The following is a 21,781-nucleotide window of genomic DNA, read 5'->3' as shown; positions in this document are numbered from 1 at the left end:
ATCAGCCTTCTCTTTTTAAGTCCCCGGTTGTTAACCGTTCTCTGAAAGGCATTACGCACACTTTTCATCCTCAATGGGACTTAAACCTTGTCTTGACATTTATTTATTTTATTTTTTTTATTTTATTTGTTAAGTTTGTAAGGCGCACAGCTACCCAAAAAGGGTTTCCCGGCACCAAGACGGAGCAAAACAGCAGAAACAACCTAAACATACATTTTATTGGTCAAGTAGCCATGTCTTGACGTTTTTTCAAAAACACACATAGTTGGTTTCTTTCTGTATGAAGGTGGGAAGTGTATTCCAAATAGAAGGACCTAAGTATGAAAACGATCTCCCACCTACTCTAGAAAGTTTAAACCTCGGCACACAGAAATTAGCTGCAGTTTGAGATCTTAGATGACGTGTAGGTACATAAGGATGCACTAGTGCTTGGAGGTATTTGAGAGCGGTCCCAGCTTTTATCTTAAACATGTAGCTCAGGGCTTTGAATTTGATGCTATTCTCCACCCTGAGCCAGTGTAGGTCACGTAGATGGCCAGAGATGCTAACTGTTTTGGCACCCTTGCAGAGCAGTCTGGCCTCAGAGTTTTGTATCAACTGCAATCTGCGTACCACAACCTTGTTAGACCCAAGGTATAAGATGTTTCCGTAGTCAAGTCGAGATGTTATAAGCGCATTGACTACGGTCTTTGGGTAGAAACAGGTAGCATCCACAGAATTTCTTTCAGATATTTCAAAATAGTGAAACAAAGGGCTGCTACTTTGCCAGTTTGTTGGTTCATAGATAAAGTACTATCCACAATCACACCAAGGTTGCGAACATGGCTAGTCGGAACTGGGAGATTTCCCATTTGGGTAGGCCAATGGGAGGAGTTCCAAAGATCTTTATGTTGTCCTAAGACAAGAACCTCCGTCTTATCTCCATTTAGTTTTAACTGGTTTGCAGTCATCCAGTCAAAAATATCAGTAACACCCAGTTTAAGTTTAGAGGGAGCAAATGAACTGGAGTCCGAGAGAGAGAAGATGATTTGGGAATCATCTGCATAGGTCATAAGGGTAAGACCTGCTTTGTCAACTATGTCTGCTAAGGGTTTGACATAAAGATTAAAAAACAGGGGCTAAGAATAGAACCCTGGGGTACTCCCTGTGGTGAAATAAAGTTTTTTGAACTGGCAGATGCGGACATAATTTGGAAAGTGCGATTTTCCAAGAAGGAACCAATCCATTTAAGAGCTGCGCCACCTACACTAGTATTTTTCAAGGTGTTAATCAGCCTTTTGTGCGACATGGTATCGAAGGCCCAATAGGATGAGGGCAACTGTTTGGCCATCGTCCAGGACCTTACGGATCTTTTCGGTAACTCCTAAAAGTGCTGTTTCAGTGGAGTAGCCTGCTCTAAAACCAGATTAGGAGGGGTGAAGACAATTATTAGTTTCTGTAAAGTCTGTTAGAAAGGAATGGACATGTCTTTCTGAGATTTTTGAGAACACTGGTAAGAGAGAGATAGGTCTGTAATTGGACAGTACCTCGGGGTCGGCCATTGCTTTTTTTAATAAAGGGTTCACCATTGCGTGCTTCCAAAGAGCGGGTACCGTAGATTGTAGGAAGGAAGTATTAAGGGTATCAAGGATTACTTCCAAATGGGAAGAATCCAATTGTTTTAGGATATTAATTGCCACTGGATCCATGGGTGATCCTGATTTAATACTATTGAGAATAGTCTTAAAATCCTCTATTTTGATAGGAGGCCAACAGTCTAAGGTGCCAGTAGGAGCAGGGACGTTTTCAGTTGCTTCTTGGTCATTGGTTACATGATTTGAAATATTCATTTCCTTGATTAACTTGTCAATTTTCCCAATAAAAAATTGAGCAAGATTATCGCACTGTTGTTGGTTTAGAGGTTGGGGAGTTGCAACTGTTTGAGAGCCTGCTAAGACCTTGATCATATTAAACAATGTTTTGGATTTATTGGTTGCTTCTTGTATAGTTTTGGAGACATATAAGGCTTTTGTTTTTATGCAAGAAGTGTGATAAATATTTCTTGCTTTAATGTATATAGCCTTCTTCTCCGGTACGTAGTACTTTCGCCATTGTCTCTCCAGTGCTTTGCACTTTGATTTTTCAATTTTTAGTACATCATTGTACCAAGGGGCAGGGGGACGATGGTTATTGAATTTTATGTGTGGTGTGGGCAAGCATGAATCAGCGGCGTCAGAAAGCCAGTTTTGAGTGGTCTTAGCTGCACTTTCCATATTTAGGCCATTTGGGGGAGGATTTACACCAAGTGCTTTATTGAAGTCTAAGAGATCCAGCTTTTTCAAGTTTTTCCTTGCTATAGTTTGTGAAAAAAGAAGAGGGGCTGATGGGGCAGGTAATTCGAGAGTAAATTTAGCTAAAAAATGATCCGACCAGCATAAAGAAATTGCGGAGTGCCATACCAGTTCTGTTAGACTAGAAAAAATAGGGTCCAATAAGTGTCCCGCTTTATGAGTAGGGCCGGAATTAAGAAGCTTGATATTCATGGCAGACAGATCATCGATCAAATTAATGCAAGTAATATTTGAAGGGTCTTCTAAATGAAGATTAAAATACCCTAAAAGGGAACAGTTTTTTGAGCCCAGGTGAAGTGGGGTAATGTAATTCGCTAGGGTGTTAGCCCACTGGGTAGAATTAAATGGAGGTTCATAAATCAACATGCCAGATAAGATGAATTTTGGTGTTAGTGTTAATTTGAAAGTAGCTGCTTCACATTCAGGGATATTTGCAGGGTCAAACCTACATTTCAGGTGATTTTTAAAGATGATAGCTATACCACCTCCTGTTTTCGTGGCTCTGTCCCTCCTTACGATAGCGTAATTAGTAGGAAGCGCTGTTGAAATATCAGGGCCAGCACTATCGTGTAGCCACGTTTCTGTCAGAAAAAGAGCATCTGGCTGCTCATCCCAAAGAAGGTTAAAAATATCCAGTTTGTGTTTTGGCAGAGAGCGACAATTTAAACTGTAAAATCGAAAATTATCGGCAGTGCGGACAATATGGGCATCATGTAATGTCTGATTTGTATCAATAGGAGGGTTTAGTTGGACATTTAGGAGTGATAGTTTGCAATTTGGACAACTTGCGCTATTTGCCAAATGGGCTTTAAGTGCAGTACATTCTTTTTGTTTAGGGGGGCGCAAGGTCATTAATTGTTCGGATGTAAATACCAGAGGATTTAGAACTGTTGGAGGAGGGGTCTTAGCCCCTTGCCCCGTCTGGGCCCGGACGGGCACAGACGGGCTTGTCTTTGGTTCGTCTTCGGCGCGACGACGGCCCGACCGTTGCACGAGTCCGCTGCGCGCGTCCGCTGTGCGTACTGCATGGCATTGGCTAAAGTAGGGATGGGCTCTAAGTCAGATGACCGTCCGACCACCGCCTCACCACGCTAGCCCAATGACATCAGCCCCCAGAGCAATCAAGCCTAACGCTTGCGGTGGACCGGGGTAGCAGAAGTCTTGAAGCAGAGGCGAAGGATACAAGTGCCAGTAAGTGCCCAGAAATGAGCTTTTAAAAACAGTGCGAGTTTAAAATCATCAGAGCACAAAACACATTCTATTTACTCAATGCAGGTCGCGCAGCCGTTTTAGATAGAGAGCGCGTCAGCTGCGCGTGTTGACTGACCTCGGGGTTAAGTAGCGAACGGGCTCTTAGTTAGCTCTGCCTCACCACGCTAGCCCAATGACATCAGCCCCCAGAGAAAAAAGGTACCGCCCTGCACCCTCCACAGCAATCAAGCCTATGGCTTGCGGTGGACCGGGGTAGCAGAGGCGAAAGATACAAGTGCCAGTAAGTGCCCAGAAATTAGCTTATAAAAACAGTGCGAGTTTAAAATCATCCGAGCACAAAACACATTCTATTTACACAACGCAGTTCGCGCTGCCGTTTTAGATAGGTACAAAAGGGTGTGGTGATGGACTGAGATCTGAGCCAATCAAACACTCCCACCCAGTCAACAGATCTGGGTTTAATCGATCACCGTTCTTTAGCCCAATCTGCCACCCCAGTTCAGACATGGCCATATGCAAATCAGTCTGACCCTGTGCCTCATGGGAACAGTCCAGCCCGAACTGCCAAGCCATGTCTTCCCTGGACCGGAAACTACGCTTCCGAGGACCGTTTTCTGGCATTTCAGCCGTCTTCAGCCCGGCTTGCTTGAATCCAGTGGCAGAGTAAGCAAGGGACTCACGTCTGAGCATACCCTGCCAACTTATGGCGAACAAAGCGGTACAAAAGGGGGTGGTGATAAACGGAGCATCTGAACCAATCAAACACTCCCACCCAGTCAACATATCTGGGTTTAATCCATCACCGTTCTTTAGCCCACTCTGCCACCCCAGTTCAGACATGGCCATATGCAAATCAGTCTGACCCTGTGTCTCATGGGAACAGTCCAGCCCGAACTGCCAAGCCATGTCTTCCCTGGACCGGAAACTACGCTTCCGAGGACCGTTTTCTGGCATTTCAGCCGTCTTCAGCCCGGCTTGCTTGAATCCAGTGGCAAAGTGAGCAAGGGACTCACGTCTGAGCATACCCTGCCAACGTATGGCGAACAAAGCGGTACAAAAGGGGGTGGTGATGGACGGAGCATCTGAAACAATCAAACTCTCCCACCCAGTCAACAGATCTGGGTTTAATCCATCACCGTTCTTTAGCCCACTCTGCCACCCCAGTTCAGACATGGCCATATGCAAATCAGTCTGACCCTGTGCCTCATGGGAACAGTCCAGCCCGAACTGCCAAGCCATGCCTTCCCTGGACCGGAAACAACGCTTCCGAGGACCGGTTTCTGGCATTTCAGCTGTCTTCAGCACGGCTTGCTTAAATCCAGTGGCAAAGTGAGCAAGGGCTCACGTCTGAGCATACCCTGCCAACTTATGGCGAACAAAGCGGTACAAAAGGGGGTGGTGATGGACGGAGCATCTGAACCAATCAAACGCTCCCACCTAGTCAACCGATCTGGATTTAATCCATCACCGTTCTTTAGCCCACTCTGCCACCCTAGTTCAGACATGGCCCCATGCAAATCAGTCTGACCCTGTGCCTCATGGAAACAGTCCAGCCCGAACTGCCAAGCCATGCCTTCCCTGGACCGGAAACAACGCTTCCGAGGACCGTTTTCTGATTTGCTCAAACGCTCCGTCCATCATCCCCTTTTGTATCTTTTTGTTCGCCCTAAGTTGGCAGGGTATGCTCAGACGTGAATCCCTTGCTCACTTGTCCATTGGATTCAAGACAGCCTGGCTGATGAGGATTATGAATCCGAAACCGGTTCCCATGATGCTTGTTTCCGGTCCAGGGAAGACATGGCTTGGCAGTTCGGGCTGGACCGTTCCCATGAGGCACAGGGTCAGACTGTTTTGCATATGGCCATGTCAGAACTGGGGTGGCTGAGTGAGCTAAAGAATGGTGATAGATTAAACCCAGATCAGTTGACTGGGGGTGAGTGTTTGATTTGGTCAAACGCTCCGTCCATCATCCCCTTTTGTATCGCTTTGTTCGCCTTAAGTTGGCAGGGTATGCTCAGACGTGAGTCCCTTGCTCACTTGGCCACTGGATTCAAGATAGCCTGGCTGATGAGGATTATGAATCCGAACCCAGTCCAAGGATGCTTGTTTCCGGTCCAGGGAAGACATGGCTTTGCAGTTCGGGCTGGACTGTTCCCATGTGGCACAGGGTCAGACTGATTTGCATATGGCCATGTCTGAACTGGGGTGGCTGAGTGAGCTAAAGAATGGTGATGGATTAAACCCAGATCAGTTGACTGGGGGTGAGTGTTTGATTTGCTCAAACGCTCCGTCCATCATCCCCTTTTGTATCGCTTTGTACGCCCTAAGTTGGCAGGGTATGCTCAGACGTGAGTCCCTTGCTTACTTGGCAACTGGATTCAAGATAGCCTGGCTGATGAGGATTATGAATCCGAAACCGGTCTTAGGATGCTTGTTTCCGGTCCAGGGAAGACATGGCTTGGCAGTTAGGGCTGGACTGTTCCAATGAGGCACAGGGTCAGGCTGATTTGCATATGGCCATGTCTGAACTGGGGTGGCTGAGTGAGATAAAGAATGGTGATGGATTGAACCCAGATCAGTTGACTGGGGGTGAGTGTTTGATTTGCTCAAAGGCTCCGTCCATCATCCCCTTTTGTATCGCTTTGTTCGCCCTAAGTTGGCAGGGTATGCTCAGACGTAAGTCCCTTGCTCACTTGGCCACTGGATTCAAGATAGCCTGGCTGATGAGGATTATGAATCCGAAACCGGTCCCAGGATGCTTGTTTCCGGTCCAGGGAAGACATGGCTTGGCAGTTCGGGCTGGACTGTTCCCGTGAGGCACAGGCTCAGACTGATTTTCATATGGCCATGTCTGAACTGGGGTGGCTGAGTGAGCTAAAGAATGGTGATGGATTAAACCCAGATCAGTTGACTGGGAGTGAGTGTTTGATTTGCTCAAACGCTCCGTCCATCATCCCCTTTTCTATCGCTTTGTTCGCCCTAAGTTGGCAGGGTATGCTCAGACGTGAGTCCCTTGCTCACTTGGCCACTGGATTCAAGATAGCCTGGCTGATGAGGATTATGAATCCGAAACCGGTCCCAGGATGCTTGTTTCCGGTCCAGGGAAGACATGGCTTGGCAGTTCGGGCAGGACTGTTCCCATGAGGCACAGGGTCAGACTGATTTGCGTATGGCCATGTCTGGACTGGGGTGGCTGAGTGAGCAAAAGAATGGTGATGGATTAATCCCAGATCAGTTGACTGGGGGTGAGTGTTTGATTTGCTCTAACGCTCCGTCCATCATCCCCTTTTGTATCGCTTTGTTAGCCCTAAGTTGTCAGGGTATGCTCAGACGTGAGTCCCTTGCTCACTTGGCCACTGGATTCAAGATAGCCTGGCTGATGAGGATTATGGATCCGAAACCGGTCCCAGGATGCTTGTTACCGGTCCAGGGAAGACATGGCTTGGCAGTTCGGGCTGGACTGTTCCCATGAGGCACAGGGTCAGACTGATTTGCGTATGGCCATGTCTGGACTGGGGTGGCTGAGTGAGCAAAAGAATGGTGATGGATTAAACCCAGATCAGTTGACTGGGGGTGAGTGTTTGATTTGCTCTAACGCTCCGTCCATCATCCCCTTTTGTATCGCTTTGTTAGCCCTAAGTTGTCAGGGTATGCTCAGACGTGAGTCCCTTGCTCACTTGGCCACTGGATTCAAGATAGCCTGGCTGATGAGGATTATGAATCCGAAACCGGTCTTAGGATGCTTGTTTCCGGTCCAGGGAAGACATGGCTTGGCAGTTCGGGCAGGACTGTTCCCATGAGGCACAGGGTCAGACTGATTTGCGTATGGCCATGTCTGGACTGGGGTGGCTGAGTGAGCAAAAGAATGGTGATGGATTAATCCCAGATCAGTTGACTGGGGGTGAGTGTTTGATTTGCTCTAACGCTCCGTCCATCATCCCCTTTTGTATCGCTTTGTTAGCCCTAAGTTGTCAGGGTATGCTCAGACGTGAGTCCCTTGCTCACTTGGCCACTGGATTCAAGATAGCCTGGCTGATGAGGATTATGGATCCGAAACCGGTCCCAGGATGCTTATTATTATTGTTATTATATTTAAGTTTATAAAGCGCTCAGCTACCCGAAGGTTTCCCGGCGCTAAAACCAACTAATAAAGAGGGGAAGTCGGAGGGGAGGAGGCTACATGTTGAATAACCAATTTTTCACCTGTTTGCGAAAGCTAAGGTAGTTGGGCTCTTTTCGTAACTGAAGGGGAACAGAATTCCATAGTGAAGGGGCTTGTATCCGGTCCTGGGAAGACATGGCTTGGCAGTTCAGGCTGGACTGTTCCCATGAGGCACAGGGTCAAGGCTGATTTGCATATGGCCATGTCTGAACTGGGGTGGTGTGGAGTGCATAAAAACGATGGATTTAGGCCCAGATCTCTGTACTGGGGTGAATGTATGACATTGTTCTGAATTCTGTCCATCAACTGTTGTTTTTGCATTTGTCACCCCGAGTGGAATGGGTATGCTCACTGAGTCCCATGCTCTCCACACCACTGGAGTCAAGCTATCCTGGCTGAGGACGGCTGATAGCCAGAAACCGGTCCTAGGATGCTTGATTCCGGTCCAGGAAAGACATGGCTTGGCAGTTCGGGCTGGACTGTTGCCATGAGGCACAGGGTCAAGGCTGATTTGCATATGGCCATTTCTGAACTGGGGTGGTGTGGAGTGCAAAAAAACGATGGGTTTAGGCCCGGATCTCTGTATTGGGGTGAATGTATGACATTGTTCTTCATTCTGTCCATCAACTGTTTTTGCATTTGTCACCCCGAGTGGGATGGGTATGCTCAGATGTGAGTCCCATGCTCTGCACCCCACTGGAGTCAAGCTATCCTGGCTGAAGACGGCTGATAGCCAGAAACCGGTCCTAGGATGCTTGATTCCGGTCCAGGAAAGACATGCCTTGGCAGTTCGAGCTGGACTGTTCCCATGAGGCACAGGGTCAAGGCTGATTTGCATATGGCCATTTCTGAACTGGGGTGGTGTGGAGTGCAAAAAAACGATGGATTTAGGCCCAGATCTCTGTACTGAGGTGAATGTCTGACATTGTTCTGCATTCTGTCCATCAACTGTTTTTGCATTTATCACCCGAGAGGGATGGGTATGCTCAGACGTGCTTCCCATGCTCTGCACACCACTGGAGTCAAGCTATCCTGGCTGAAGACGGCTGATAGCCAGAAACCGGTCCTAGGATGCTTGATTCCAGTCCAGGAAAGACATGGCTTGGCAGTTCGGGCTGGACTGTTCCCATGAGGCACAGGGTGAAGGTTGATGTCTGAACTGGGGTGGTGTGGAGTGCAAAAAAACAATGGATTTAGGCCAAGATCTCTGTACTGGGGTGAATGTATGACATTGTTCTGCATTCTGTCCATCAACTGTTGTTTTTGCATTTGTCACCCTGAGTGGGATGGGTATGCTCAGATGTGAGTCCCATGCTCTCCACATCACTGGAGTCAAGCTACCTGGCTGAAGACAGCTGATAGCCAGAAACCGGTCCTAGGATGCTTGATTCCGGTCTAGGAAAGACATGGCTGGACTGCTCCCATGAGGCACAGGGTCAAGGCTGATTTGCATATGGCCATGTCTGAACTGGGGTGGGGTGGAGTGCAAAAAAACGATGGATTTAGGCCCAGATCTCTTTACTGGGGTGAATGTATGACATTGTTCTGCATTCTGTCAATCAACTGTTGTTTTTACATTTGTCACCCCGAGTGGGATGGGTATGCTCAGGCGTGAGTCCCATGCTCTTCACACCACTGGAGTCAAGCTATCCTGGCTGAAGACGGCTGATAGCCAGAAACCGGTCCTAGGATGCTTGATTCCGGTCCAGGAAAGACATGGCTTGGCAGTTCGGGCTGGACTGCTCCCATGAGGCACAGGGTCAAGGCTGATTTGCATATGGCCATGTCTGAACTGGGGTGGTGTGGAATGCAAAAAAACGATGGATTTAGGCCCAGATCTCTGTACTGGGGTGAATGTATGACATTGTTCTGCATTCTGTCAATCAACTTTTGTTTTTACATTTGTCACCCCGATTAGGATGGGTATGCTCAGACGTGAGTCCCATGCTCTCCACACCACTGAAGTCAAGCTATCCTGGCTGAAGACGGCTGATAGCCAGAAATGCGTCCTAGGATGCTTGATTTCGGTCCAGGTAAGACATGGCTTGGCAGTTCGGGCTGAACTGTTCCCATGAGGCACAGGGTCAAGGCTGATTTGCATATGGCCATTTCTGAACTGGGGTGGTGTGGAGTGCAAAAAAACGATGGATTTAGGCCCGGATCGTTAAATTGGGGTGAATGTATGACATTGTTCTGCATTCTGTCCATCAACTGTTTTTGCATTTGTCACCCCGAGTGGGATGGGTATGCTCAGACGTGAGTCCCATGCTCTGCACACCACTGGAGTCAAGCTATCCTGGCTGAAGACGGCTGATAGACAGAAACCTGTACTAGGATGCTTGATTCCGGTCCAGGAAAGATGTGGCTTGGCAGTTCGGGCTGGACTGTTCCCATGATGCACAGGGTCAAGGCTGATTTGCATATGGCAATGTCTGAACTGGGGTGGTGTGGAGTGCAAAAAAACGATGGATTTAGGCCCAGATCTCTGTACTGGGGTGAATGTATGACATTGTTCTGCATTCTGTCCATCAACTGTTGTTTTTGCATTTGTCACCCTGAATGGGATGGGTATGCTCAGACGTGAGTCCCATGCTCTCCACACCACTGGAGTCAAGCTACCTGGCTGAAGACGGCTGATAGCCATAAACCGGTCCTAGGATGCTTGATTCCGGTCCAGAAAAGACATGGCTCTTCAGTTCGGGCTGGACTGTTCCCATGAGGCACAGGGTCAAGGCTGATTTGCATATGGCAATGTCTGAACTGGGGTGGTGTGGAGTGCAAAAAAAACGATGGATTTAGGCCCAGATCTCTGTACTGGGGTGAATGTATGACATTGTTCTGCATTCTGTCCATCAACTGTTGTATTTGCAGGGTCAGTGGCAGCAGGGAGGGACAGCAGCAAACCACAGGGCAGTGCGCAGGTTGAGCTTGCTCGCTAAGCGGCAGAAGCACAGAGCGCAGCCCGGCTCACCAAGAAGCTCCTAGTAGGCCCGCACTCCCACGCCGGCGGGCCGTAAGTCCCGGAGACGCAGCACAGACAGATTCTAGCCCCGCCACCAGCAGGCCACGCAGGCAGCACGATGGAGCACGGGACCCCAGTGCACAATATCCAGGCAGCTGAGCGTCGCCGGCCCTCCCCGAATCCGCCACACAGCACACCAGTGCCAGGCCAGTTATCCGCACTCAGCCCCGGTAACCCCCCGGGCCCGACAGCGCCAGCCTCGGCCTACCTTAAGCGCCCAGACCGAGCTTGCCCGGAGCCACCACGCTGTCCGCGCCGAGTCAGTTGCCTCACGCTCCAGTTGTTTGGGAAAGACGCTGCAGTTCTTCTTCAAACACAGCTACTGCAGTCCGCCGCCGTTTGGGCGATTAATACAGCAATTTGCGGTGATTAGCGCCCAGGACATCAAAGGATAGTTGCCGGATCTGGAGCTCGGCTGGTGGAGCAGCTCTAACGTGCGGCCATTTCGCGATGCGCCCCCCAATCACATCTGTTGTTTGTTTTGACCCTGCCCCAACAAGGACTTGCTTTGGGCACTGCTACTTGTCAGCTCTTAACACTTTTTTGCAGTTTCTGGATCAGCCTTCTTTATTTAAATCAACTGTTGTGATGAGATTTTTTTAAAGGTTTGCAACACTTGCTTTTGCCAAAGCCGTTTGTGATGTCACGGTGGGACTAGAATTTAATTCTTAGTTTTTTGATTTTCGCCTCTTTTGAGCTGATGCACAGTTGTTCGTTAAGGCTTCTGACTTTAAAAAAGTCTTTCTCATAGCCATAGCATCAGCTAGGTGTGTGAGCAAGCTTCAGACTTTTTCTGTCTACCCACCTTCTACAACATTCTTCGCAGATAATTTGTTGTTGTGGGCCTAAGTTTTCTTTCTGCTGAAAGTGTTCTCTCCATTGATTGCCAGGCAGGCTATCATCCTTTGGAATTCTTTTCTCCACATAATTTCCTCTAGGGAGGAAGAGAGACTTCATTGGTTGGACCCTAAGAGAGCACTAAGTTTTTTTATAGATCACACCCAAGAACACAAAGTAGACAATCCGCAATTTGTGGGGTTCCCCGGAGCAAAGAAGAGCCAGGCAATGAAAAAACATACCATCTCCTGATGGATTGTTCTCTGCATTAGGATCTGCTACACACTTGCTAAGAAGCAGCCTCCAGAATTCTTACGGGCTCATTTCTCCAGAGTCAAAGCTGCGGCGACTGTGCTCGCACAGAGTTTCTGTCCTAGATATTTTTCATGCTGAAGCAACACTAGCTGGACGAAATGCTGAATAAATCAAATATTCACCCCCAGTCAAGAGAGCCTGGTTAAATCCATTGTTCTTTTGCTCAATGTGCCACCCCAGTTCGGAACCAGCCATATCCAAATTAGGCTTGACCCTGCTCTTCATGGGAACAGTCCCGCCCGAACTGCCAAAAACAATAGATTTAGGCCCAGATCTCTGTACTATGGTGAATGTTTAACATCAATCTTTCTTTTTGCATAGGTATTTGTCAATCAGCTATGTGGGCATAGGCACATACAGTCACATAGCACTACTGCTTGAAAGTTGGGTCCCTTGAGAGTACCATTTTGCCCAGTCGGTCTCTGAGGATTTTTGGGTGTTAGTGATTTCACAGACCCACCCCCTGGAATAGGTACTGTTATGGTATCTATTCACAAAGTGAGGAATCTGCAGTTAAAAGGATCCATCAGAAAAACAAGTTCCTTACCTTCTTTCTTTCATTTTTCTGTTCGGTAACATAACATGTGTATTTGTAAAGCTAACGTTCACCCCCAAAGGGGCAACTTGGCGCTGAATAACAGATGTTTATTGTTACCCAACTCAATGGTACTCATTTTATCCACCTCAGAATGGAAGAAAGGCTAAGTGGACCCGCTGGGAATTGAACCTTTGACCATTAGGTCGAACACTGGCCCCTGCAGTGGATGCATTAGTCCACTAAGCCAGCAGACCCGGTACTCTTAACAGATTCCTCACCAACCCTCCCACTTCCCAGTTCTTTGAAGTGGACTCTTTTACATCTGAAAAGGTTGCAATTCAGAGATCTGCACACTGGTAAAAGCAGTCTGCCGATCGGCTCTGCGCCTGAGGGTGTAAACAGCCTGAGAAAGCAAATGAGTTGCACTTCCGTGCGCCCCCGCTGGTCAGTTCCATAGCGGAACAACATTGACACAGAACAGCACAATGCATCCCATCAGCACAGAGGAGTACTGCTTTGAAATGTCCAGATCCACCTGGGCAATATTGACAAGTTGAGGAATCTGTGGTTACATGGAGCATCCACTAGGAAGATTGTTACAAAAGGTAAGGAACTTGTTCTTTGGAAGAATCTTGCTTCTACATAATTTTACAGCATTGTTGAGAACAATCGGTTTTGTCAGTGTTTTACTTTGATGTCACTGGGATCAATTCACAAAGTTTTTGCCTTCACCAGGACATCTGTGGTATTCAAACAACGGCATCTGAGAGGGAAACATTTCATCCCTTATTCACAGAATCGGCAATGGTCCGAATCTGCTCCTGCTTTTTAAACAGAAATTATGCCAGTGAGGTGGAATGTCCATGTGGCCACATCTACTACTTGCAGCAGGTTTTGTGGGTTAAGCCTGATTACGCCTATCAGTGACAGTTGTTGAACATCACTAACACGGGGGGAGGGGCGATATGGCCAGTGTTGGAAAATATTTGTAGATAGTTTATCAAACTGAGAACGTTTGAAATTGTACTTATGGTAAGGACAGGAGGAAATGTATTTTCATGAAAGGAATGTAGAGAAGTCACAGCAAAATTGAAGGGGGCGCAGAACTGGAATTTAACACAGGATGAACTATTTTCCCCGTGGTAGAATCATAAAAACAGTTTACAAGTGTCAGAAGACTTTAACATTACATTGACACAAGATGAAATAATTCGGTATCTTTCACAGATTCCCTGGAGAAGTCCAGGAATTATTTGAGCATTCCTAAAAATAAACAAAGGAATTTGCTCCAAGCATAGGAATAAACAACAGCTAGCAAATGTCAATTTTTTTCTCAAATGTTTTGTGAATTGACCCATTGTCTTTTTAAGAAATGTGCCAGAAAATGCTGCAGAGCAGCACAATAGCTTGTAAGGAAAAATAAAGTGGGAGCTCCACCCTCATATCGTTATGTGGCATATTGTTTCTGACTCTCAAAACAACATATCTGCCACAGTTAAGTTGTGTTTATTGTCCATTCACTGTACATTTAGATCATTATTACAAATTTAGCATGAATAATCGGAACATCTTGTTTTTATTTACTCAACACGAACTTTCTATTTCCAGATAACTTAATTCTTTGCATGAGCTGTCAAACGTTGTCATCTGTTCTAAAACAATAAGCTACTTTACAGAAACTGCTTTAAACATAATTTTAAATTTCGTGTTATTGGTTGTAGGTACTTCCCATGACTGGAGATTAAGATGTGGTTCCGTTGACTTGTATCACATACTTTTTGGCCTCAGTAGGCCTTCGTGTTTGCCCTTACCTGAGCTTGGATTGGTCGTTAATCTAAAAGAAAAGAAGGCTGTTCTCAACCCTACCATCATCCCTGAGCAAATGAGTGGTCAAGAACTAATGCCCGCTCCTTCTAATCTCGGACAGATTATGGGATTTCAAATCATTGTAAGGATCTTTTACATTTTAATTGACCTGAATTTTTATTTTTTATTTTAAGTTTTGTGTCCAAAAGAGAGTTATTTGTGTTGGTTGTTACACTTGATACATGAATTTTGTTTTTCTTAAACACATGCAAGGATACTGTACTGGGAGTGTTTATGCACTGATCGGCTTATTGGTCTCAAACTAAGGGCCTGAATTAGAGTTTGGCGGACCGGTACTTCATCACAAACGTGCCAGATATCACGTCCACCTTATTACGATTGCATCAAGATGCAGTGTACTTATAATAAGGTGAACGGGATATCTGTCATGTTTGTGCTAGAGTACCCATCCACCAAACTCTAAACCAGGCCCTTAGACGTTGCAAAATATATGTAAGCATATTGCACTCCTGCGACAACAGTGCTCTAAGGCAGGGTTCTCCTAAGTCAGTCTTGGAGGTCCGGATCCAACCTAGATATTTAAGATAACTACATTTATCTAAATGTAGATATGATAAAAATCTGGCATGGATCCGGCCTCCAGGACTGACTTCGGAGAACCCTGCTCTAAGGGTTGGACTAGATATAAGGATACACTAACCTAGGAGGTATTTCAGGCTTCCGGTGGTACTATTGTGGTGTTTATTAGAATCTTACTTTTACACTGCACTGGGAAATAATGTTCAATGACATGATTCTCATTTGAAGACACAGCAGATACAGTAGGCTTCTGTATTGGCTTCTAATTATTAGAGGAGTAATCAAATAGGGCATAGAAGTCCCGGTGCATTAGTTTAAAAGGTCATTATTGACATATATATGACCCTTACTCCATAAGGTATTACAGAAATACTGTGATTTTATTAGTGGTTGTACTGGCATATATAGTGTGGCTCAATAGTTAGAGCGGCAGACCCTGATAAAGAGGTCTGGCCCGGGACCAGGGTTCAGTTCCCGACTCGGCGGCTCTTGGACTCAATTTCCCTGGACCTGATAATTCTCGCCTCGGTGCCTTGTCTAATCATGGTTCCCACTCTGTGACTCTGGGCAATAGCTTGCTTACACAACGGCCCCAGCAGCGCTTGGATGCCTGGCTTCACCTTGGGGGTGCCCAGGAGTAGACATCTCACAGGAAAGCCAGGAAGGGTTCCACAGCGGTATGAGTGCAGCGCCGGGACGCCCCGTTGCGGAGGCAGCCGTGCGCTTTACAAGTACAACTATATTTACATTTACATTTTATATACTGACATTAAGGTTTATCACACATCAATGAAATCTTTCTTGAGTGGTTACATTCATACTGTGATATCGATTTGAGGCTGTTACTCACGCACATTGACCTGTGATAAATGTACCCTTCACTGTCATTTCGGACACCATTAACACTGGGCACACCAAAACACAAATTCTATTAATCTTTCTGGTTCATACCACATATGACAATTGGCTTAAGTAATCTCATCGTTATTAATAGCACATATGATTCCAGTTATACAGTTAAGAGCCTCATGTAGAAAACACTATTTGAACATTGCAACCAGTGTTGAATTTAGTCAAGCGATCTATGTACTAGTGGGTCAACTTGCAATATCCCCATTCGGAGTGGGTCACAATCTGATCTACTGCATGAAATTTATTGAGGTGGGTCGCAAAGTGTAACCTACTAAAATTGGATGCCATCACGTGGATGGTTGCCTGCTGTAGTCAGCAGGTCAACATGTCGGTGATCGCTTTTAAATAAAGTTAACTTTTTTTTAAAATGCAGTCTGTATTAACTTAAAAGAAACAGCACTGCATTTTTTTTATAATTCACTAAGTGGAAGGGGTTCCATTGGGACCCCTTCCTTTTTGCGAATTCATTTCCACCCCAACTCAAGAGTCTGTAATTTCTCATTGTTTTGCAATCGGATTATGGTCACTAATATTGATTTTCACATACCAATTCTTATTTCGAAAGGGACGCCTACAACACTCCCCTTCTATGCTCTGATTTGGTAGACATTTGCAGTCCCATTTTAGCGGTCAGTAAAAGTATAATAACTCCTAAAATGGAATTAGTACGTAGAAAAAAAACTATTTTGCGGTTTCACACGTACATATTTTGCTAGTCACAGCATTTGCAACCCAACAATAGAGTTGTACAAAAGGCCCAAAGTGATTTGCAGAATTTATTGAATAATTTAAGATAAAAGGCAATTTTTTTACATTTTCACAGCAACTACCAAAGTTCCTTGTCTGAGTAAGGATTCAGTGGATTTTATAAGCGCTGGAGGTAGACTCCTTTCCAAAATAATTAACAGGAGTCATATGTTTGATCTTCAGTCACTGACGTTGTCCCATAGATAGCCTTTCTTCTAAGCCAATTACCAAAAACATTGTTCTCTTTTAATTAATGGAAAAATGATAGTGTTTTTAAAAAAAATGTTTTTACTATGTCTCTTGCATTTGTCAACACAGTGGCTTCAGTAAAGTGGTAGCTCTATCCTAGATTTACATTGTAGATATGCCATACCCTATAACATTAGTAAACAACTCACCATTAAGCTGTATATTTCCGTGAAGACACTGGACTGTTTTCGCTCTCCTCTTCAAGGATCATCAAAGGAAATGGCTAACCTTCTTGGGTTCCAAGCTGTACACATCTGGGGATCTTTCTCTAAGATCTCTAAAACATACACTGCACCAGTGGCGGTTCCTCCATGGGGGCATTTGGGCGCCGCCCCCCCTACTTTCTCGCCGTGCGTGAAGGCAGAAACAAATGGTAGTTATATAACTACCATTTGTGATTTGTTTCTGCCTTCTGCACGGCGAGAACGCAGAACACTTCCTGGTTTAGAGTGAGTGGGTGTGTTACTCGAGGGGAGGGGGGAGTGGCTTGGGGGAGTGGCTTTGCCACTGTTGTTAATACTGACTGTTTGGACAGCCTGAGGCCGCCCAAACAGACAGTATTAACAACAGTGGCAAAGCCACTCCCCCAAGCCACTCCCCCCTGCCCTCGAGTAGTGCACCCACCCACTCACTCTCCCTGTTCTCTGTATGCTGGCAGAGAAAAAAATTACGTAGCCTGGGGCAGCCGGCCGCACCAATGAAAAGCACTTCAGTGGAGTGGAGTGGAGGGGAGGGAGGCTGCCTGCCGCGCCGCCTTCCTGATGACGTGCTGCAGGACGTTGAAGAAGTTGTAAACGAGGAAGGCGGGAGACGGGACGAGTCTCGGACGGTAAGTTTATTTGTTTTTATTTATTTGATATATATTTGTACTAGTAGCCTGTTTGTTCTAAAATGTATGTCCTTCGTTTCTGGCACATGGGGTGGGGAGACGATGAACAGTGGCATTATGAATGTAATACGGGATATCCCGTATACAATCTCCTGGTTGTTCAGTAACATTCCTAATCCTTCTGTTAATTTGCTAAGAGTCTTCGCTAATCCCTCTTCAATGATCGCAAACATGAGAAAGGAACAGGGGCCGCCATCTCATGCACTGCATTTGTGCCATGCTCCTCATTCTGCAGGCTTCCTGATATGTTAGGCGCCTATGGTTCACGAGGGCACTGTAAGAACATTTAGCAACTAAAAACAATTTGACTTTGGCGTTTGTGGTTTCCCAAAACATCAGGCTCGCCTGTCTGGGAATGCATTTTAGCGCCGCTCCCTTGACGCCTGCTTTAATACAAGCTCTGTCTTGTTGTGAAATGTATGCTTGTCCAGTGCTGTGGAGGTCAGGATACGCCACCTCGGGAAGTTTGTGTTTGAGCGTGAGCATGTTTTCTCTCGCTTTGTGCGTTGCAAGCTTAGGTGTGCACAAACATGAGGACAGGCAACCTTCCAGTGTGCCCACGTGTGAGACGAGGCGTGCTCCATTATGCACACTTGTGAGGATAGGTGTGCACTGTGCACATGTGTTAGAAAGCTGTGGTATGAAGAAAGAGGTTGGGTTGAGAGAGGAGAAGGTGAGGTAGACGAGGTCAAAAGCTTTATTATAGCACAACGCCTGACAGTTCCATTCACTGTAAGAGGGGGCCCTGGAAGAAGGGAGCTCTAAGCTTGCCCACTTTGCCCATGCATCAGCATCTCTGATTGGAAGGATGCCACATGGACAGTCTGTAGAGTGTGTCAGGTTGCAAATTACATGCAATATTTGGTGTGTCTGCTGTGTACAGAGGTGTAGCTTCGGGTGGGCGCGGGTGTTTAAGGTGTGACACCCAAATAATTGCTTTATTAAACACAGTGCAGTGCGACAATCATGTTACGCCCCACTACATTTAAATGTCACCAGCCGCCACTGCACTGCACCCTGCTCAAAGGTAGATATATTTTCCAGTTAGGCTGAAAAAAGTGACCAGTCAAAGTTCCGCATTTGAGTATTCAGTTCTTGTACATTTAGCAATAAAGTCACTTAAGAGGCGTGAAACAATAACCTTGTTAAGGATGCTTAAAGGGAAATATTTCACTCTAGTGTCATTTGCCCATCTTGATTGACCCGATATTGCCATACAGTTTGGTTGGTAAAAACATGTGGGACTGGCAGGGGTAAAAGCGAGAGAGGTGGAGGTTTGGAAAAACCTCAAGGAAGAGAGTAAAGGCTGATTTGTAACACTGAAGTCATCTTCTTTCCAAGGTCTGCTAGACTGCTGTTACTTGATGCATTGTTATCCACTATACCTCATATAAATTCCTACCAGCAAGCGTCCTGGAAAAGGTAAATAATTCCAACACTACTAACTCATTCACTCGTTGGGACCCTCTGCTTAAATGAATGTAGAAACATGGGGATTGATTCTTTATGGTCTAACTTGTACTGTCCTTTGGACTGATGTAGAGTTGAGTGGACTGTCAGTCAGTTTCCTCTATTTTCAAAATCGGTGACTTTTCTGAAAGTCCTGCAGTAGTTCCATCCTCTCAAATAATCACCCACCTAAAAGCTAAGCAATAGTCCTCTACAAACACTTAATCAATAAGAAACAATATACACACCAATTCATAGAAAAGTTTATATTCTCTTAGTAACACAAAATATATTCAAAAGCAAGGGTGCCGCTGCAATCTTTTGGGGGTGGTCAAATATTTAGCATGGAGATAGTTGATTTGGAAGATCCGAAGGTGTGAGGAAAACACTAATTCTCTTGGGGCCAAGCAATCCTCCCTCCAGTCATCATCATCCAATTCTCCTACCCAACCCTCCCACTTATGTCTCAGGAGGAGGAAGCCATCCGGTACATTGGTTATCAGGAAATGATAAAGCATTGAAATGGCTTCTTGGCCCAAGCTTCCCATCAGCAGTTTAGCTTCAAAAGGATTGTACTTTGGGATCTGGGGACCTACCGAGATGTAGGCAAGCAGGCCATGACGTAATTGAAGGTAAGAAATGAATTGCATGTGGGAGAGGCGATAAAGTTCTCGCAGCTCCTGAAACAACATCAGCGTCCCCCCTCGGTTAAAATCTTCCAAATAAGTAATCCCTATTCAGGCCCACTATGTGAACCCGTGAAGACCCAACGCCTGCTGAAGCAATGTATCCTCCCACAGCGGCAGCACTCCAGTATGACGGAAATCCCAATGGATGAAACGCTGGGCTGCTCTCCATCAGAGTAATGACACTCAGGTACAGGAAGGAAGAGCATCCGGTATCCGGCTACCATAGAGGAGACCGAGGAGATCCTCAAGGCCCATGAGGTGTAACTCAGCGCGGTAAGCGGGGTCGTCCCAACCTCTGGTAAACCCCTCATTTAATCAGTACCAGGTATGCATTGAGGTAAGACCTATAAATGTCAGTCATTCCACGGCCCCCATCAAAGGAGGACTTTCTCGGAGAGGTAGAGGCCACCCAGTGTGACCCTGATACCCCCCAACCACCCCTTCCAGAAGAACGCCACATTCCTGCATGTGAGTGATTGAAACCCCATAGGATCGGGTGAGGGAAGTTTGCCAGATCAGAGGTAGCCAGGAAGGTGCATCATTTTAAATAAAGCTTGTACGTGATTTGTTCTTTTTTGATCACTGTAAGTTCCATGTCACCGATTTCCTTACAGTACTTCACACTGTTTGATGTGTCGCCACGAACTTTGGCAGATATTTTATGTGGGTTAGGTTTCTGTTGGTTTTGACAAGCACACAGATCGAAATGGGCATTTCCATGGGGTTGTGGTATAGAACATAAAAAACTTGAGATTCACTGGATAACAACACAATTAATGGTCAGTAGTAATTAAGCAATCACAAAATTGAAAAGCTTATAAATTCACCAGTTATCATGTGCAGCACACATTGAACACCATAATTCACACTACCGCATTGCTCAGTACACACCGTAGCCAAGATGAATAAGAAAGCCATCTGCAACTGTTATGGCAAACTCACTGTCTCCAAACTTCGTTGATCAAAAAAGAACCCACAGTCAAAGCCGGGAGCACAGCAGTCCCAGTCGAAATCGAGAGCACAGATGTGCTCCGAAGGCCGCTCCTGTCATCATTGAGATCACAGGGCCCAGGAAAGTCCAAAAAGTCACACCAAAAACAAACATCCAAGGCATTGGTCCTCTTCATCCCACCACACCCACCACTCGGAGTCATGCGACGCTCCAGGCACCTCTAGTCAGAGGAGTTGCTTCCCTCATGTGGAGAAGATCCCAATGCTAGTCCAGCATTGTCCCTTTTTCAAATGGACTTAGATGTCACAGTATCTAAAGCAACTAAAGGTAGCCATGGAAGACATTTTTGGTGGTCTACCGGATCACTCTAGGTGGGGTGGCCTCTGGGCCTCATGGATCAGAGGGGGCCACCAGCCCAGTTACTGGCTGGGAATCCTTTCTGAACACCTACTATTTTCCTTGACCTCACACAGAGGTCAACATCTTCCTTGGTTTCAGCGCTGCCAGCTCATGTGCCACCCTCGAATCCACCTTCAGCACCACACTCAACACCACTTTCGACATTACAAACGACCCCACCGCCTCGGGTATCGATGCCAGTACCAATGTCACAGATGCCAGGAATGGCACAAATAGTTCTATCGGACTCAGAAACCTATGGCGGCTGCCCAGGATTCAACATTATGCTGAATCAGACATTTATCCCCCACAATATGACACTGGAGGATTCTGACTATGACAGTGATAACCAGTATGGGGATGATGGCAACATATTTGATGACTTCCAGGATGCCAGGGGTCTGGACACTTAGCCAGACATTGGTCTGTCTTCACCTAACACTAAGCTACTATATATAGAGTCGGCCTCCTTTGCAACAGTAACTTGAAGAGTGGTGCTAGACCTTACTTTGATCACTCAAGAAGTTAAAACGAACATGCTAACTGGGGTCCTTAACCCAGCATAAGTCAGCCATGAGCCTCTAATCCCCTTTAATGAGGCCCTGAATGATAAGCTGGTGAGCTCCTGGACCAAACCAGGATTTTGCTCATCAGTTGATAGACTAGTGGTGAT

At 46.2% G+C, this 21,781-nt stretch overlaps 1 protein-coding gene across 2 annotated transcripts in view; it reads left to right on the top strand.

The window, feature by feature from the left end:
* Nucleotides 1–21,781, top strand: part of TAF2 (TATA-box binding protein associated factor 2) — a 765,870-nt gene that overhangs the window by 646,301 nt on the left and 97,788 nt on the right. For both annotated transcript variants that reach the window (XM_086966160.1, XM_086966159.1), the window contains exon 23: nucleotides 14,138–14,364. In XM_086966160.1, coding sequence (XP_086822286.1) covers nucleotides 14,138–14,364 — 227 coding nt within the window. The remainder of the gene's footprint in view (nucleotides 1–14,137; nucleotides 14,365–21,781) is intronic.

This window comes from Lissotriton vulgaris, chromosome 4_1 (genome assembly GCF_964263255.1).
Source record: "Lissotriton vulgaris chromosome 4_1, aLisVul1.2, whole genome shotgun sequence".
Lineage (NCBI taxonomy): Eukaryota > Metazoa > Chordata > Amphibia > Caudata > Salamandridae > Lissotriton > Lissotriton vulgaris.
Note: the sequence above shows the minus strand (reverse complement) of the source record. Positions and strands in the feature narration are given on the sequence as shown.